Source organism: Pleurodeles waltl, chromosome 3_1, assembly GCF_031143425.1.
Source record: "Pleurodeles waltl isolate 20211129_DDA chromosome 3_1, aPleWal1.hap1.20221129, whole genome shotgun sequence".
NCBI lineage: Eukaryota > Metazoa > Chordata > Amphibia > Caudata > Salamandridae > Pleurodeles > Pleurodeles waltl.
In genome coordinates, this window is record NC_090440.1 from 1,226,596,085 (window position 1) to 1,226,614,591 (window position 18,507).

At 44.2% G+C, this 18,507-nt stretch overlaps 1 protein-coding gene across 24 annotated transcripts in view; it reads left to right on the forward strand.

Annotated features, from left to right (window-relative positions):
• The window catches only part of BIN1 (bridging integrator 1), a 504,923-nt gene that overhangs the window by 383,342 nt on the left and 103,074 nt on the right, over positions 1-18,507 (forward strand). For 14 of the 24 annotated variants that reach the window (XM_069224563.1, XM_069224567.1, XM_069224566.1 and 11 more), the window contains 2 exons: positions 8,120-8,315; positions 16,345-16,473. In XM_069224563.1, coding sequence (XP_069080664.1) covers positions 8,120-8,315; positions 16,345-16,473 — 325 coding nt within the window. The remainder of the gene's footprint in view (positions 1-8,119; positions 8,316-16,344; positions 16,474-18,507) is intronic. The other 10 variants (XM_069224571.1, XM_069224576.1, XM_069224578.1 and 7 more) reach the window with 1 other exon arrangement.

Here is an 18,507-nt window from a genome sequence, read left to right on the forward strand (position 1 = left end):
CCCCTGGCATCCGTGACCTCTCTGGCCCTTTTGATTGCATCACCCCGTGTACCCGATTCTTCCCTCTCCTTGCAGAACTGAGCCCACCTGACCTCAGTTTCAGCCACAACCCTGCGCTGCTCTCGAATCCTGGCTTCCAGGTCCCATGCCTCCGCATGGTCCAAGCCTCCCTGCACGAAAGGGCCAGGGGACCCAAGAGCCCTTGCCTTCCCGTCTGCCTTGGGCTTAGCTAATCTTGCCTGTCTCGCGGCTGCCCTGGGTCTGGCCACCCCCCCAAGGGCTGCTCACCCTCCTCAGCCCGTAAAACAGGGGCCCCACCCTTCGCAATGTCCCCTGCTGCTCCCGGGGGCCCTTCCAATACTGTACCTGAGCTGCCCTCTCCTATGGCCCCTGGACCTGACACCTATGTGCCCTGAGCCGCCCCACTGAGGATTAAAGGGCTGGGCGTGCTAGGCACCCCCATCCCTGTGTCTGATTCCTGTTCACCCCCCCCCCCCCACCTCCTGTCTCCATCTGAGTCTTGGGACTCGCACATGGCAATTGCAGCCGCTACCCGGCTCGACGCAGCCCGCGTCGGCTGTGTCATTCCGACCCAGGCCTCATCCAAAGCCCCCGGCCTGAGTAGGTCGGAACCGCCGGCTTCGCCCAAAAGGCGAAGCACGGCCTTTACCGCCTCAGCGTCATGGCTGGTTGCCATAGCTCTGCACTGTCCGAGCGGCGCATGAATATATACAGTCGCGGCCTCGCACGCAAACTGCCACCCCTGGGACCCCTGCCCTTAAAGCGCTGAGGCTGCCGTGCCTCGCGCTTCAAAAATAGGGAAATGAAAAACCATTGCGGGGCTCGTCTGGCCTCGCGCGCCAGCCGACACCCCTGGGGCACCTGCTGTTAACGCGCTGAGGCCACAGAGCCTCGCGCTTCAATTATCCAAGGAAACCACAATCTGAGGAAAATTAAAAACCTCCCGGCCCACCTTTGACGCTGTGTACCCTCTCACTCGCCTGATCCACGGACCTCAAACCTCCGCACCTTCCTATTACGGTCGGTGTGGAAAAGAGGCCAACCCCCCTTCCTCCCCCCATAAACCCTCGTTCAAAACCCACCCCTGCTTACCTTCGTCCAGTCCGGCGCCCCTGCCCCACTTCCTGTCCTCCCAAACGTGCCCGGGGAGAGACTAGAACAAGTCTCTCTCTCCGCGGGCCCCTCCATTCTGTGACGGTGCAGGCAGAGCTGTGGCTGTGCAGGGAGTGCCAGTGGGATGTGCAGGAAGGCCACTGTTATTTCAGATATTGCTATGTTCCTAAACTGCTTTTCCTGCAAGGGTGAGCCCCAGGCGACAGGCTGCAGGGCAGGAGGAATGGCACGCATGGGTAGGTGAACTGCACCTGCTTTGAGTTGGTGACAGGGGGTGCTTGTTCACTTCAAATAAACTGCGAAACGGCTCACATGCTCGTGTTTTCGGTTTCAGCTAAAAACATTGCTGCAATAAACGTCAGTTCATATAGTGCGCTTAATTACCGCGAGGAAAAGCCTTTCTTCAGTGTTAGTGGTCCCTTCATGTCACAGGGTAGGCACTAGCTGTTGGTGGACTAAAGCTGTGACGCTGGAGCCTCTTGTTGATGAGAGCTTGCTTATGGCTTACTTACAGGTATCTTGTTAGTTTAGTTTGAGCCAGCTAGGAAAACGAGTAACACTTCCTTTCCATGGCGCTACAATCCTTGATGATTCAGTGGTAATGTAATTCTTTTTCACGTATTAGAAGTGTTGAAATTTGTATAAATTGTCTTTCATTTTTCATACATAGGCTCTTAATTTCCTAATTTATACTTTAAAAAAATTATACAAATATTACCTAACAACTGAGTGGATGGTTTGCGTGAATTTGCGATATCCGCGTCTTTTCTGAACCTGAAAACTGAACATTCAGTAAAGGGGATGTGAGGTGAGTCACAATCATGCTGGTTACTTTTTAACTCGGATAACCTGTATTTCATGGGGCCTTCTCCTAGATGTCTGGCAGGCTGACCTCTGGGTACATCCCTGCACGGTTTCCGGGACGTTATTCCAGTGCAGGCATATCTGCTGGAAGCCTCTATGCTAGATGCCAGACACTTCAAAGACTTGCAGTTACTTGTTTTGGATTTTAATTAAAAACATTGGCACAGAGATGCATAATTTCACTTTGTGTGATACATTTACGGGATAAAATGCTCTTGTGGCGTCAATAGGTGGCTGCTGTCTAGGAAAACTAAAGTGCAGCTGGGTAGCACGTCACACCCCGCCTCCAATGCCTACAAAGAGTCCATCCTGCCAAGCTTTGACAATCCCTGGAATGTGGTCACTTCACAGGAGGCCGTAACTCTTGTCTAAACACAGAGTTAAAGAACAGCAGAGCACAGCTCTTCCGTTTAACTTCAGAGGGTACTTGTGCATATAACCTGGGCAGTGACACAGTGCGCAGCATGGTCCGAGAACGTTATTTCATTTTATGTGTGAAATGAACATGACAAAACGTTTTTCTGCAATTTGTCCAGGGCAATGAGGGGCTGCTGACTAGCACTGCCCACCCCGCCCCCAAAGCCTTGGACATAAAACAGCCAGCGAAAGGAGGCTGTCACCCAAGATGAGGGAGCCCTGCTAACCTGTGACCTGGGCTACTTTCACCAGTTTCTCCTCACGTTTAAAGGCTTCAGTTTAAACCTGTGAAAGAAAAGCTTTTCTGGGTGGTTCAGTTGAAAGCCCAGACTTCAGGGCACATCCTTGAAGTCCCCCTTTCACAAAGTGGGGCCTAACAGGTCATTAATACACAGCGTCTTTGATGGGGATGGGAATTCCCTGTAGCACCAGAGAAAAGGCATAGGCAAAGTGGGCCCTTGCCCAGGGCCCCAGACTTTGCGGTGCCCCCTGATAGAGCCAGCTCCGTTCGGCACAGAGTCCTACTCTGATGCCATTCAATAATTCTTAAATAGATTGTTTCAAATACCGTTTTCATCATGCGGAAGCATTACTCAGGCCTGAGTGTTACACAACCCGAAAAGCGAGCCTCTCATGGGGACAGGGTCAAAGCAAAGCATTCAACTGCAGAAGGGAGGGCAGGAAGGACAACACGAGAGCGAGGGCGGTTTTAAGGAACCCCTTACAGAGGCAATGCCAGCTATAGCCTTATGGGGTCCAAAGCTGCCCTTGCAGTGTTTTCTGTACATTTTTGTGCCTGTTTCTCATTTTTTCAGTGTATTTAGTTTGTGTAAATAAATTGTAAGTTGCATTTTTGCTGTATTTAAATACAAGCATGTGGGATCATACTCATACAAACATCGTGCTTTCAGTCACTGATCAGCAGGGCACACCCTTGAAGCAGGTCTGATCTGAACACAGCAGCTGTTTTTTTATGGCTATGTCTGAGGCAACAAGGAAAATAAAGCTCTCCATTACAAGCCAAACCAAAGAGCTAAGATAAAGAACGGGGACTGGAAAAGTCCCCTGTCTCCTGTTGGTTTTGTTTGCAGAGGGAGCTGGTGGGGTGGAGGGACTGAACATGCACCCACAGTGTAAGACCAACAGGCAAATTCAAGAGAAAAGAAGTCCTCTACAGAAGAGATAAACAGGACATAAAGTAATAAGACTGTAGTTGGCGCAGCTCCCATAGAGAAAAAGGCAGGACAAAGAAGCAGAACTAACCACTAGCAAGCAAGGATTTTGAAGGACACTGGAACCAACAAATAATCGCTTAAATCCATATTATCAGTATACTTAAAAGTATACAACACGTCGAACGCTATGCTCAACCTAAAAAACGAGGAGAAAAGAGGCAGAGGGCAGTCCAGCAGAAGAGCAGAGCCCTCTCACTAGACACCAGGGATGAGGCGCAGGCAGAAGCCTGAAGGTGGGGGCGGACCTAAAACTAGTGACAGAGGTCAGAGTTCAGGGACCGAAGGACTTCACTTGCCGGTGGAGCTACACAGTGGCAGAGCAGTTCACTGACCAGGTCAGTGAGGTTGCTCTTCCTACCACGCAGTGGCTGCCATTAAGTGGGGAGAGGGGTGGAAGAGAGGACAGCTGGGAGGAGGGAGTGGGAATCAGTGAGAAAAAGGGGGGTCAGGGCTGCGGGGGCAGCAGCGGCGGAGAGAAAGAGAGGAGTGAGGAGAAAATGAGGGAAAGATAGAGGAAAGCGCAGAACGCGAAAGGCACAAAAAAAAGCACACAAAAGAAAAAAAATAGAAAAGAGGCAGAGGGCAGTCTAGCAGAAGAGCAGAGCCCTCCCACTAGACACCAGGGATGAAGCGCAGGCAGAAGCCTGTGGGTGAAGGAGGGCCTTCAACTAATGACAAAGGTCAGAGTTCAGGGCTAGAGAAGGGCTTCACTTGCCGGTGGAGCTACGCGATGGCAGAGCAGTTCACTGACCAGGTCAGTGAGGTTGAAGGTTAGAAGAAGATTAGCGGTGGAAGGCTGATTTTACATACTCTTCTCCGGTGCTTTCATTTTCAGGTTTGAGAAGGGATAAGGGATCTATTTGTCAATTCCAATCTAAAAGGTGCACTTAGAGAGAAATGTTTGGCAAGCTGTATGTTTCTGCATTCACTTTGATACTGTTTGACTTTTTTTTTCTTTCTTCTTTTTTTGGTTGGTGAGGGAGATTGGGTATGCCAGATGCCAGTCTATTTTCCTCCATCCACTTGCCAGGTGTGCCACTTGCTTGCCTGTCAGGATCTAACTTGCTTGGCAGTGTGTAACTTCATCTGCCAACTTTGTTCTTTTCTCAATCTCTCTGTTCTTTCCTGCCAGTATGCTTCTTAATGACATCCACTCTGCCCTTTCATTCTAACCCATCTCACTCCAGTCCTACACCTTGAATTCATGTTAATGATTTTCTGTAATCTCTCTTACTTCTGTTTTGATCGCCCATCTTTTGTCCCTTTTTAACTTCAGGCACTTTCAGATTCATTAGCCATTCAGGGAGCATGGGTTGAGGGGATGTCACCCTTCCAGCCAATCAGCAAACACTCCATTGTCACATTGAAGGTGGCAGAAATCCGAAAAACAAAAAAATGAACCAACCTTTACAGTAAAATGGCCAACATGCTATTGCTAAACACAGACCTTTGCCATCGTATGATAAAACCCCACATTGTATGCATCATGACATGCAGTTTGCCAAATTCTTTCTCTTTTTTTTCTCTAAGAAGCTTTTCCTGACAGCTGCATTCGTGTAGTGGCTGACCATGCAAAGAAATACAGAGATGTCCCTTTCCCAATTGAATTGAATTAAAATTGCATTAGTATAGCTCATAATATCCCTGACGAGGCATTGAAGCTCGTCATGGCGAGTAGCATTCTGCCGTGGAGCCCACAGTTAGTGGTCAGTCCATTTGGTTATTGGAGTTAGTCTTGAATGCTACAGAAAAACATTCCAGGCTTTAATTTCTTTGTGGTCCATTAGTGACTTAAGTGAGATTGTTAGAGGTGGGGTAGGTGAGAAGCAAGTTATTTTAAAAAAGCTTGAAGACAGATTTTAGTTATATGTAGTAGAGGTACGTAGTGGAAGGCAAGGCGCATTAAAAAGAAAGGAGGAAAATAGTAATTCAGGGTCGTGCGTGATTTTAAGGAATATAGCAGGTAGGTTTTTTGTGAAAGCATGCAATTTGCATATGTAAAGAAACTGTTTTAAGTTCTACTTTAAAGGAAAGTAGCTTTTTAAGGGTTGAGAGATACTCACCTCAGTGTAAAAAGCAAACTCAGTACTTGCTGAGAACCCATTACCAGCGACCATTAAGAAGTGCGACATTGAAGCACATCCCAGTACCATCATTCCAATCTGACAACACTGCGAACGCCCCAAAGTATGCAATGCAAGCAATACCTAGGAAGACCCCTATATGTTCCTACTGCAGCAGTACAAGCAATACCATAAATTGTGCTTACAGTTTATGCACACCATTTTACACCATACATAAACTACACGTAGAAAATAAACATGTTATGTACAACACTCACCAACTAAAAATATAACAAAGCAGTGGATAAGCACATTGTAGCAATCAAAGTTCAGTGCACGTTTATGTGGCACATTCAATACCTGATTCAGAAGGTGCTGTCCCCTGCGTCCCCAGAAGAGCACCACCATGCAACAGACACCATGTCCAGTACAGTGGATGAGTCTGAGGTCACTTTGACGTTCCTGCATCCACCTTGCCTTTTAGTGGAACACTCCTGGCCGATAAATCAGCACGTGGCACAATGTGATGAGACACGATTCGCATCACATTCATTGATAGATTTCCACCTGCTTTTGATGAATAAGAACACCAGTTATGCATGTTGGTGTAACAAGCCAAGCTTTTGGCATCTAAACCTGCAAAATCCCTCTTTAGCAATTGGCTACTGTTCATTATTTTGAAAAGGTTTTCACACAAATATAAAAGTACATTGATTTGCATTCCTACATAATTTATTTTCTGCAGCTATTGGCACTGGTGGGATTTTCACATACATTTTTCTATATAAGTCCTGCATTCCCTATATAGGGCGTTCTGCTTCTGCCCGCAAAACTTTCACCTTCTGTCTGCTTGATTTATAGGCAGGGATATTGCCAACTTCTTGGTTGTGGCCTTGCTCCACCCCACCTTTGGACCCTGGGCACGTGGCAGAGCATATGTGTTGATGTCCACGGAGGATGAGCCTGATGGTCCAGTTTCCCTCTTACAACCTTCAGGAGTTCAATCGCCTCTCATAAATACGTGGCAGGGTGTAGGAGTAGGGTACAAGAGGACCTCCATTGACTCCCTTTGTCAACGGCAGGTTGACAATAGTTCATGTGGCTCTTGCACTAAGGGGACACGCACAGCAGTTATGTTGAAGTGGCCCTCCCAAGTGCCTGTTTATTTCACTGTGGTTCCCTCCTTCCATTTCATTTTGTATCCATTTTGGCATCCAGTACCAACGGGTAGCCCATCCCTATGTTACACGTTTCTACCTACCATTATTGCCAACTCCGGGTGTAGGTGGAGGCCCTGTTAAATTCTTCCTGGAGGTACTGACCTTGTTTTCTGCTGGAAACTCGGGACTTGTTATTTAATTGCCCGATGGGGCAGTGGAGAGCGAGAAGTTCTCCTGCGCAGTCAAAACATAAAGCACAAACAACCGTGGTGAATAAAATGATAGGGTTTTATCTTGAGGTCTGATTGCAGCGTAGCTGTCCCCTGTGGTGTGCCCTGCAGGTCCCACCAGACCCAAAAGGAGTGCAAAAGAATCTGGTTTGGGATGCTATGCATCCTGCTTGGGACTGGATTTCGCTCGTACTCCTCTTACCGAGAAGAAATAAATCACATTTTCAGAAGACTATTATGTAGGCCTATCATGGACACTTACAAACACTTAGCCTTTCTTTTATAGAGTTTAGTTTCGGTCCAAACCGAAATTGGGGATTTAAGTTAAATATTTTCCCCACTTCTCCCCATGTCCCATTTGCCTACCCATCTTGCACCCTGTTCACACGCTGTGCACTTATGCTGGATAGAGACACCTTTTAATTTCCTTCAGGGGAAATGTTCTTTTCCCCTTAGTCGCATACATCTAGTATGCGAGTATGGTGTTAACTGCTGCAGACGCGAATCTGCAGCCTACACTAGTATTTAAAGGTGCATATCTTTTATTCACTGAAATATATGATCTAAAGAAATAATGTTGGATTAAAGGGCCCCAGCCTAAGATAATGTGAGGGCTGAAGATACTTAATATAATGAAGCTGCTTACACCCTCTTGACGTCACAGCTTTTGCAGTAGTAGAAGATATGCCCGACCAGTGTCTTGCATGGTACGGACCTTTAAAGTTATGGTGGAATCAAGGGGGCAGACCTAAACTATATCATTTCTATATAAAAGTATTTACTCATCTTTGAAACATCAGAAGTATTATTTTTAGCAAAATGTGTCCGCTAAGTAATCAACTTTGCAATTAACCCAGAGGTTAGCAAGTACTAGGTTTTCCATATTTGTGGGCCTGCAGTTTTTGAATTTGCAGAAAAGCATATTAATGAATTAGTGTGCCCAGTCTGTATTGCTGTTGTGCATTTGCTGTCTCTTTCGACTATCTAAGTCTTGGAAATATTTTTTGTTTGTGCAGCGAGACCAGCTCAGAAAAAGTAACCAAAACCCCCTCACTTCCTTCGGACGGCTCTCCGCTCACCAGCCCCGAGGCCAAGCCTGCCAACCACAAGCCAGAGGAGGCCCCTGCGGCTGCCATCACCCCATCTGCCCCCGCAGCTCCCGCTACCCTTGGAGAAGTGCCCACAGCCACACTAACCAAGTCACCGTCGCAGGTAATTTAGAGGCATTCTGCCTCCTCGCCCCAGGTCCTTCATTCGGCTGTTCCCTGCGTCGTGGCGGTGTGAGCAGGCTGTGCGGGGGCTGTTGTGAGAGGCACGTGGCTTGGTGCAGTGCCTGGAGCATTTAAAGGAGAGGCTGATATTTATTTGTACACTTTCGTGAACACTGCACAGAATTTTCAGATGTTGCTTGCTCTTTCCCCTTCATTTCGTTCACCTCATTGTTCTATTTCTTACCCTAAGTTTTCTCTTCCTTACGCTCTTCTTTTCTCTTCAACTTTTCTCTTCTTTTCCTTTTCCATTTCTTAAGCTGTATTTCTGCTTCTGTTTCTCCGTATCTCCTACTATGTTGCTCTCCTTGTATCACTCTCGCCTCTTCCCATGTTTTTTTCTTTATTCTCCTTCGCTTACATTCTGCAAAGTCCTTCTTTTATCTCAAACCCCTTTAATCTCTTTCCGTTTCTGTATTTGTTCAGTTTTCCCTTATTTTCACATCTTGTTTTTTTTTTTTTTTTTATTTTTTTTACTTTTGTCGCCTGTTTTCTTACTAGCTCTTTTTTGTTTTTTTGTTTTGTTCTTCCTGTTCCATTCCCTTCCCTGGACACCAGTCACGGTTCGCTGTGCTCACGTGGGGCAGGGTGGGTGTGGCTCACAGGGGTGGTGGAAATGGTAAGGGGTACAATTTATTTTTTTTAAAAAACATTACCAGCATGCCACACCACTCCTCCGTCTCCTCTGCTGCATGCAGGCACAGGCTCCCAGCCTGCCCTGTGGCCAATCCTGACGCTGCTCAAAGCAGCATCGGGAATGGCTGGGAGCGCCCTGCCAGGGGGCCTCCAGGCAGATTGATAGCCTTTGCAGACTTGCTCCAGCCCTGAAACTGTGTTGCTGGGCTGGGGAGAGCCTACTGTGCATGTGTGTTTGGCCGGCCCATGGCGGTCGGCGAAACATACATGCGCACTGAGGGGGTGGGGGGATGCTGTGCCCTCGCCCCTCAGTGCTCGTCACAGCCTGCGGCCCTGCCCCATTTACCAAAAAACGATAATAAACACAGTTTATCATTTTTTGGTAAAAGGTTTACTGCTGTTGCTGCTGGCGGGGGAGGCAACGCTCCTCCCCCCCCTAATTTAGGTGCCGCCCCTGCTGGACCCTCTGTTCTCAAGCTTTTGCTCTTTTTTTATTGTAAGCAACCCTCATGCTTGCAATGCGAGGTCCATGTTTCTTGTTGCAGGACAAGGGCAAGGGAAAGGGCCATTGTTTTACCAAGTACAGACATCGAATTGAGGAAACTTGCTTCAGTGACTACATGATCCACATTAAAATATTTTCTGAAACTTGCATTAGCCTGGTCAACTCCAATTCTTCAAGTGCTGTTTGGCCTAATGTGCTAGGTTTGTTGATGAGTTTCTATGAAACACTACGAATTGCAAAAATGTTCAGTAAGTTGAAGACATGAATGATGGCGAATTCCAGCGATAATTTAGTCAAAGCAGTGACTTCTACTTATCTGTTTAAAAAAACATACTTTTCTACGGATCTTTACTTTTATCTTACCACTCTTCTATAACTTTAGGTCTCAATTACAGGTGTGATGGACAAATGATAATGACCTCAATGCAGTGCAGGAACGTAATACACAGTTATCACAAGCGGAGAACTTGGAACCCAAGCATTGTAATAACGGAGTTAGAAGTACATTATGCAACATAATATTAGCACTGGAGTTTATGGCACCCTTCCTGTAAGCAGATGGGATCTCAGAACAAAAGCCCTGCAAGTGTCTTGGAACTCAAACCTTTTGCCACTCGTGTTCTGATACTCCAATTCGGTGATTACTATTCCTGCACTCACGAATCCAAGCTAAGACCGTCAGAACACACACAAGTTAGAATTAAGGAAAGTATGCATGATAGTGTTAACGCGTCCTTTTGTGATATTTTATTACACATCAGGACTCGTTTTAGGCCAATGAATCTTTTGACCCAGTTGAGAGACACCGTAGGATGAGATAGCTAGTCAATATATCAATCAATACATCAATGTCATCAATATTTATCACAACAATGCATTTCACTTTAGTCAAAGTCATTAATCAATTCAGAGACGCTACCATGACCTTTCAGCCATGAATAACCAAACCTTGTTTAGTAGAATTTTATGAATTTTATTCCCTATTAATTAAAATCTAATAGCAAATGCGTTAATCTCAACACCAAGAAACATAATAGCATAGTCACAATATGGCAACTTTGATAAGCTTTCATATAGGCGAGAATCACAAACATCAGAACATAACACGGTGTGAACATAGATCAATTTATCAGAGTGTCAATAACACGTCAGTTCAACAAAGCATAATCTCAGTCGTTTGTCTATTTGCGTCAGTTCGATGAACACCTGTCCTAACCACTGATTAGCATTCGCCTGTTGGGCTTCATGCAAAATAATTTAGAACACCAATTTGGAAAACATCTAGCTAAGGTCTCTGTCAAAGCAAGGAGTTGGTACCTAGAAAGGAAAAGCAAACAGACAAATCACAAATGCATTGTCATAATTACCCTCCAAGGATTAGGTCAGCACACAGGTTCAGTCTTCGTCTTCAGGACATCAGTCAAATCGCCATCAGTCAGAACTCAGCCTTGGGGCAAAAGGGCACTTCCCTCATAAGGAGGTAAAGTGTAAATGGGCAATCTAAGGGCGAGGATGGTTTTAAGTAAACCAAAAAGTCACCAAACAGAGTGACAGAGTTTCTGGATAAAATCAATAGCATTCCCTACCTAATTCTAAATGACTTCTCGTGACATGGGTTTTTATCCCTTTTTCGTAGTACATTCCCCCAAAATTCTATTGGTCGTTTGTTATACCCCACTATCTTTAACCTATCAAATTAAGCATAGGTAATCCTAATCTTCACCCCATATTGTTTTACAAGTTATTGATTGGTCCTTAAAATTGACGTCTTCAGAAATGGCACGTCCGGTGTGATTTCATCCTCCTGTAATTCTTTGCACATCTTTTGGTCAGCAGTTCCATTGTCTTCACTGGTTTGAATGACCTTGTACATTACATTAATCTACACTGTTTCAATTCACTTTTAACATTTAGTCTGTGGACGAGGGGAGATGGTGAGAACGGATCTTAACATGGTTACATTCATCTTCCAAATTGAAGAGAAAAGAATGAACAGGGTCATGGCCCTTTGTAAGTCAGCACACTGAAGAATAGAAAAATGCATTTAATATGAGAACCAAGCAGCTAAGCTGCAGCTCATGCTAACTTAAGGCCTATGAGGTTTTCAATACAGATTTAATAACGCAAATGTTAGTATAAGCTCATTTGAACGCAACATAAACATTTTGATCATCATTATTAGTTTGCGTATACATTGGTGGCCACTCTTTGGGGTCACAATTCAAGCGCACGTCTAAGCAAAATTGGTATTATAGTTTCTATGCGACATCATCACACTTTAATTCATAAACATTTCATGTTAATATAGTTTATATATGCTATGCTCTCTCAATAGCAATAGTTAGAATTTCTGAATACCTTAACCACTAGCTTATAATTCTAGAACACTGGATCTATTATCTCTCACTTCAAGGTTAATGCACTTTAAATTCCAGGTCTTTTTGCCTCGAAGGTGTAATTACTATAGTTTCAAGTTGATAAAGCAACATATCCACACTGGTTGTGAGCCCAGGTGTATTAGCCCACACACTGTGGACACAGAGGTAGACTGCTGGCACCACACACTATCGTAAGCATCTGGCACTTAAGCATACTGCTCATTCCCCCACACATCACAAGATGCCAGACCATGCACACAAAACTGCATTTTTTCCTGTCAAAATAACACAACCACAGCACATAGATTCACAACTACTGACAGAGTAAAAGAAAAAAATGTGCTTCACCAAAATTCTAATCTCATAGTTAAGCATGTCATTTGAACACTTTTTACACGTGTCTTGGAAAGAATTGCTGCTCATTTTCCTAAACACATCAGAGGGCTCCACAGTCCTCAACCAACTTGATTCCTATCTGTGAACTTCTGCCGTGTTAACCAGCACTATCTTTTATAAATTCCACCATGGTACCTTTCTCTTCTTGCACAGCAGCCCATTTCACCAACATTTTATGGACATAACTGAAGAAAGTCTACCATAAGCAGCCCTTCATCATCTTACCTGGCAACCTCACTGTCACAGCATTGCCCATTGTGACGACCTTTGCCTCTACATGTTCCAGTCTGTCATGCCTCAGACTTTTTATCTGACTTTCTTCAGTTATGTCCATAACTTATTATTTCTTCCTTCTGGTCTACTACTTTCTCTGTTTGCTCCCTCAACCACTTACGACTAAACAAGGTTGTTGCTTCTCTACATTTGAACTCCTTAAACAGAGTGACCCCCATAGAATTATATGACATATTTCATTAAACTCAGAGCATCTATCTTATATCACCTATTAATGACATTTCTCTATGTTTCCCCTTTCACAACTAGCCCACAACCAGTCTTTTCAGTATCTGAGATGCATACTTCTTTGGGAGATGGTTGATGATTCATCTTTTATGTTCTACACCTGCCTTTCCCTAACATGACTATCTCCTGTGTCATAAACCATGCATCATTGCCTGATACAAACTTTTTTATAAGCTTTCACCAGAGAATACATCCACCAGTAATTTTAACCCACTTTTCATTCCATATTTTATTTAGGGATGCCTAAAAAAAGGTTCCTTTACCAACTTGGAAGTATGATCCAACAACACAACGATAAACTTATATTTTGGTGACAACACATTTCATGGTCTTAAGAAATTAATGGCCAACCTCCCCCAGAGATCATCCGGAAACTTCAGTTTCTTCATTGATGGTACCTTGCATTTCAAATTCTCAAATCTTGTTGCAGTTTCTGCACCAGCCGATCCTTATCTCTGTGCAATACGCCTCAAGGTACCTTGCCATTGACCAACATTTTTTTTTTAATGTTCCTTATTGTACAACATGCTAACGGTCGTACTGTGTTGGTCGACTTGAGCGTGAGACAAACGTGTGGAAATTATTTTTTGTCAGATAATAGGATAATCATGACCACAAACTGCCTTCACCTTATATAATTTAAACAACAGAACATGGGCTGCGATGGCTCCTGACTGGAGTTTACTTTTGCTTTTTGACAATGCACCACAGCAGCAACCGCAAAGAAGCACAAAGTTTGTGCACATGGATGGAGAAGATAGGTCTGAAGATGCAAGAGTGCAGAGAAACAGGAAAGGAACTTGGCTGTGTCGCTTTTGTGGCTTTCTGTTCCTCAGACCAGACTGTTCCTCAGCTGCCTGAGCAACCCCCACCCCCCTATAGAGCAGTGTGTCGCCGTGGCCATTAACGCTTCGGAAAAAATGCATTCAAATTTGCCTTTTTATATCACTAAGTTTTTGTGGTTTTTCAAAATCTTGATGTCCATGCCACTGAGTCAATGTATGTGTGCAAATTTGTATCACTAGTAATGTAAACATTAAGAAGTAAATTGCATTTGACTCTGGTAAGTAGTTTTAGTACCTGGCATCTGACATTCATCAATAGGATTACTTTTGGTTATTTCTACATTACAGCTATTGTTTTTTCTGTGTACATAAATGCCCATGTAGATGGTATGTCTTCCAAAGGAATTTTTTCAAAAGAACAGTGAAGCCCGGTATTCACCTGGCTCTTTTTGGGTGTTCTTGTGCAAAGCAGTGGAAAACATAGTTCTCAAACCATTAAAACATTACACAGGGTAATGCTTTTTTTTTTTTTTTTTACATATGAGATCATGATACTAAATGGATTGATCAAGCTCAAAGGTATTGAGTTACGATGCGTTTCTTTTTTGCACTCGTCTCAAGCATCCAGGTACTGCCAGAGTCGGTGATGCAGTATATAAGGATAGAGCCTGCTGTGGAAACAATCGAGACTGCTGCCTCTCTCCCTTTTCACGAAATGGCTTCCTGCGTGTCGTTCTTCTGTTGTCTGCACGTGTCTTGAGAGACGGGTGGGAATAAAGAAGTCAGTGCAGTGGCTGGATCTTGTGAAGCTGTGTTGTGGTAGCTATGAACATTTATTCTAGGGTACATCGGCCATTAATATGCTGTTTACTTCTGTATTGCTATCTTGGGCTCAAGAGAGGTTGTCCTCCCTTGGGCGTTAGAAAGAGGAACGATGGAGGCAGCTGTGAGTATATGACGACAGAGGGGAGTACCAGCCTGCATCCACCATCACTCACCCACCCAATATGGACCTCTGTCTTGTAGCTCTTCTGTACATTTAAAGACACTTGTGAGGGACCCGGACCGCCGGCACAAAGAGCAGCTATCACTTGGGTAAACAAAGAACCATAGCGCCTTCATTTCCTTTTTCAGAAAATTTGGTTTTTACCCTGCTTGGGCGTCCTAATTTTAGTGGCCAGCTGGAGATGCTATTTGAGTTTGACACCCATAACATGGATTTTTATGTTGTGTGAAGTCCAATATTACCTGTCAACCATAGATCCTGATGAGGCCCATAAATCAAAGGCCGAAACGTGTCAACACTATTGCTTTTAAGGAGCCAACTCTAAAGGTAGAGATATTGATAGGAGAGGATGCTCCACGTGTTAAATAAGGTGGCAAAAAAATAGAAATGGAAGTGTCTTCTTTATGGCGACCTGAATGGTGGATTATATTTTTGCACATATATGTATAACCACTTTCTGGACACAGAGGTGCTAAAAATGATGGCTATATAGGCTATTAAATGTTTTTGGGGAATGCTTTGAATGTATATTTGTATTGTACAATGTGTTTTTGTATATTGATTTTTTTTTTTTTATAGAAAAGATTGCCTGATAATTGAACCAACATTTAAAATAATTTTTGATTAAAATACATGTAAAACTGAATACAAGGATCATGATTGGTAAATTGAATAATTTAAAGGGTATTTTCAGTTTTTTTTTTTCTTGTTGCACAAATTAGTTGTTGTGTCTCACAAACACATACATAGTGTTTGAAGGATTTGTTGGCTCAAATTATTACTCCCTTCATCTCGATTTATTTTTTTAGTTTATGGTTTTTGCCCCAGAGACACGGTGACTTTGGGGGTACCCGCTATATTTTTTTGCATTTACAGACATAAGCAGTCCGAGGGGGCCTGAAACAGAAGAGGCAGAGACCGGTAGAGGGCAAGAGTTGGAGAGAAACCAGCATGTCATGGGGGAGACTCCATTCAGTGACCAACCGGGGCTCAATGAACTAAAGCCCTGTAATTAGTGCGCTGTAACAGCGGCTCTCATATCAACATGCAGATGTCATCTAGATAAGTTACAACAATAACTACTGTGAGACAAATACGGCTAAGCTTTCAGAGCAGACTTTGTGCGCAGTCATTTAAGAGCGGTTAACCAGTTAGATGCCTTTATGCTTCATGCCTAGATCGCTCAGGTAATACAGCATTTGCTACCTGCACCAGCATCAAAATAAGGAAAGAGTTACAAGCAGACACTAGTTTGTAAGTGACATTTCGTGCCCAGTTGTGTATAGGAGCAACAGGAGTGTGCAAGAATATTAACCTGTGGGAGAGCGGAAACATGCAGATCCATTGTGACGCAAGCTGAAATAGTTGCTCTGACAGGTTAATGGTGCTGAGGCATGAAAGGCCTTGCTGGATGTCATTAAAAGCAGTACCAACAAGGAGGTCAGCGCTATGGTGCCCTGTGAAAATTGTACTGGTAATGAAGTACCCGGATGTTTGCTTGTCCCCAATCTCCCAACCTGCCTCCAAAAATGCTGAAATGTGTGTGTTCTCCATGTTTATAACCATCTGATTGTGTTTACTTCCTCTGCACAGAGACCATGCAGCCTGCTGCCATGTATGAACTGTGAACCCTTGTTTGACAATGTTTACCTGCCCCTCTGTTCCCTGGTGTTGCTGACTGGTTTTGTCTCTCTGTTTCTCTCCTGGTGTGGCTATGGCTTTGCTCCCGTTTTGTTTATATGTAGCTGAGAAAAGGCCCGCCAGTCCCGCCGCCTCCCAAACTCACCCCGTGCAAGGACTTCCAGCAGGAGAACATCATCAGCCTGTTTGATGACAATTTTGTGCCTGAGATAAGTGTGACAAGCCCATCACAGGTTAGCTGCTCCTTCTGTCATTCTGACATCAGTTCTCCGCCACCATTCACTGAACCGCATTGTTCTACTCCCCGTGCAGAGGTGTCACTCCACAAAGTGCGCTGGTTAGATGGAAGACTGGCGTAAAATCTAAACGCTGGCTTGTGCTAAGAACACTGGATGACGTGCATCAGTTTGGCGCTTGAGGTTTTGAAGATAGTAGAAGAAGCATTTTGTACTTTTAAAATGACATGTTTTACTGCCCCCCAAAAAAGCACCAGTGAGCAAGCTCCTGAGTTACCTTTAAAGGTTTAGTTACAAAGAGGTTTGTGCTTACCCTTGGAAAGATTTGAAATACATACGGTTTTTCATCTCTAGATCACCAATTCAGATCAAGGTCCCGGTGAGATAAAGCCCGCTGCCTCACAAACCCGGTGGCTGGAATGTGACCTGTTGAGTAGCAGGCGTTTTTCAGCAGGCTGTATACTAGGAATTGCCGAATGTATGAATAACAGGCATTGCCCGTTCCTGGAGGTTTCATTCCCAACTCAGCTGGGAGAGGCGATTCCTCTAAAGCCGCGTAGAGCTGAACTGGCAGGAACACATGCCGGCGACTGCTCATTTTCTTATTTTCATGGTAATCGGGCCCTCATGTGACACCTCTGCAGGGCTCCTCTGTGACACCCTTCACTTTGACACTTCTGACGCAGCCCGAGGACTCTGGCTTCTGTTCACCTCGAAAGTATATATTTTTAAGCACATACTCCAGAGCTTTAAGAGCTTTATGTGACTGAAGAAAATGAATGGCTGACACTGCCATAGTCTTCTCCACTGCCCGCCACGCACACCCCTAAATTGTGCTTCTGGAATCGTTTCCATAGAGAAGATGTAGTCTGCCATATTGTAATTCAGATTTATTGGCATCCCTATCACTCTGGATGACTGGTAAGGCTGTTACCGCTGACTGATTATGGGAAGGGTTTTGTTCAGGTGATTGATTCCTCAAGTCTAAAACTCTGACTTGAAATTTCTCGGCCCTGTCCGATGATATCAAAAACATGCGCTTGCATTTCTGTGTTTGAGCTGGGGAAATTTCTAGGCTATGGTGTTGACCGGCCTGACTATGACTCCCAAATTCCCAAGTTTCATTGTTCCAATGCTCCTCCGCCAGGTGGGTTTATTAGGAAGTAGTGGTCCTAAATGTTATATTATGAAAGAAGCCATAGACCACCGAGCTGCGTCTTCTCCCAGTCTGTGCTTACTGTCTGTCTGCTTCCTGTTTGCACCTCTCTGTCACCCTCCTTCAGATTATCCTTTGACACTGACTTCTGCTGGACTATAATTCTGCAGCCACTGATAGTATGCCTGCATGCTCCATCTGCGTACACCTGAAGGATACAGTGGAATGCCACAAACAGTTGCATAGCCGTCACCATCTTAACACGATTTGGTTATTGTAACTATTATCAGATTGCCTAAAATGAAATATGATATAATTTCCCAACATATTTCAGAACCTCACAGCTTTTGGTTATATCTAAATACAGCATTACTTTCTTACATCAGAAAAACAGCTGACGGTGATGCATCTGTCAGCACGTTGGATAAGACTAGATTTTAAGGGGCTATCCGGGGAATGATGTCCCAATAAATCTAAAAACTCTAACAAACGTCATAAAATAAGGTGACATTCTAGAATGTTTATTGCTGGTGATCCAGGACTGAGTTATTAGAACTTTTTTCTCCACACTGTGTGGTCCCTTTAGAGAATCTCTAGTGATTATTTATGGTGACAGTTCACGTGATTTCTAGACTGATGTAAGCCATTTTGGGTATTTTTGGAGCTTCGTAATGAACTGCCTTGCAGAGCATCGGAGAGATATTCAGGTAAGTGTTGAGATAGGTTTGTCTTACACCAGTTCCAAACTCATGATGAATTCTAATTGAAAAGTGCAAACAAAATAAAGTCACATTCCTACACTCCTGTAGTTAATGGCTAGTTTACTTGGAAATGTTTAAAGGAGTGCGAGAAAGAGGTGTATGCTTTAGTTCAAT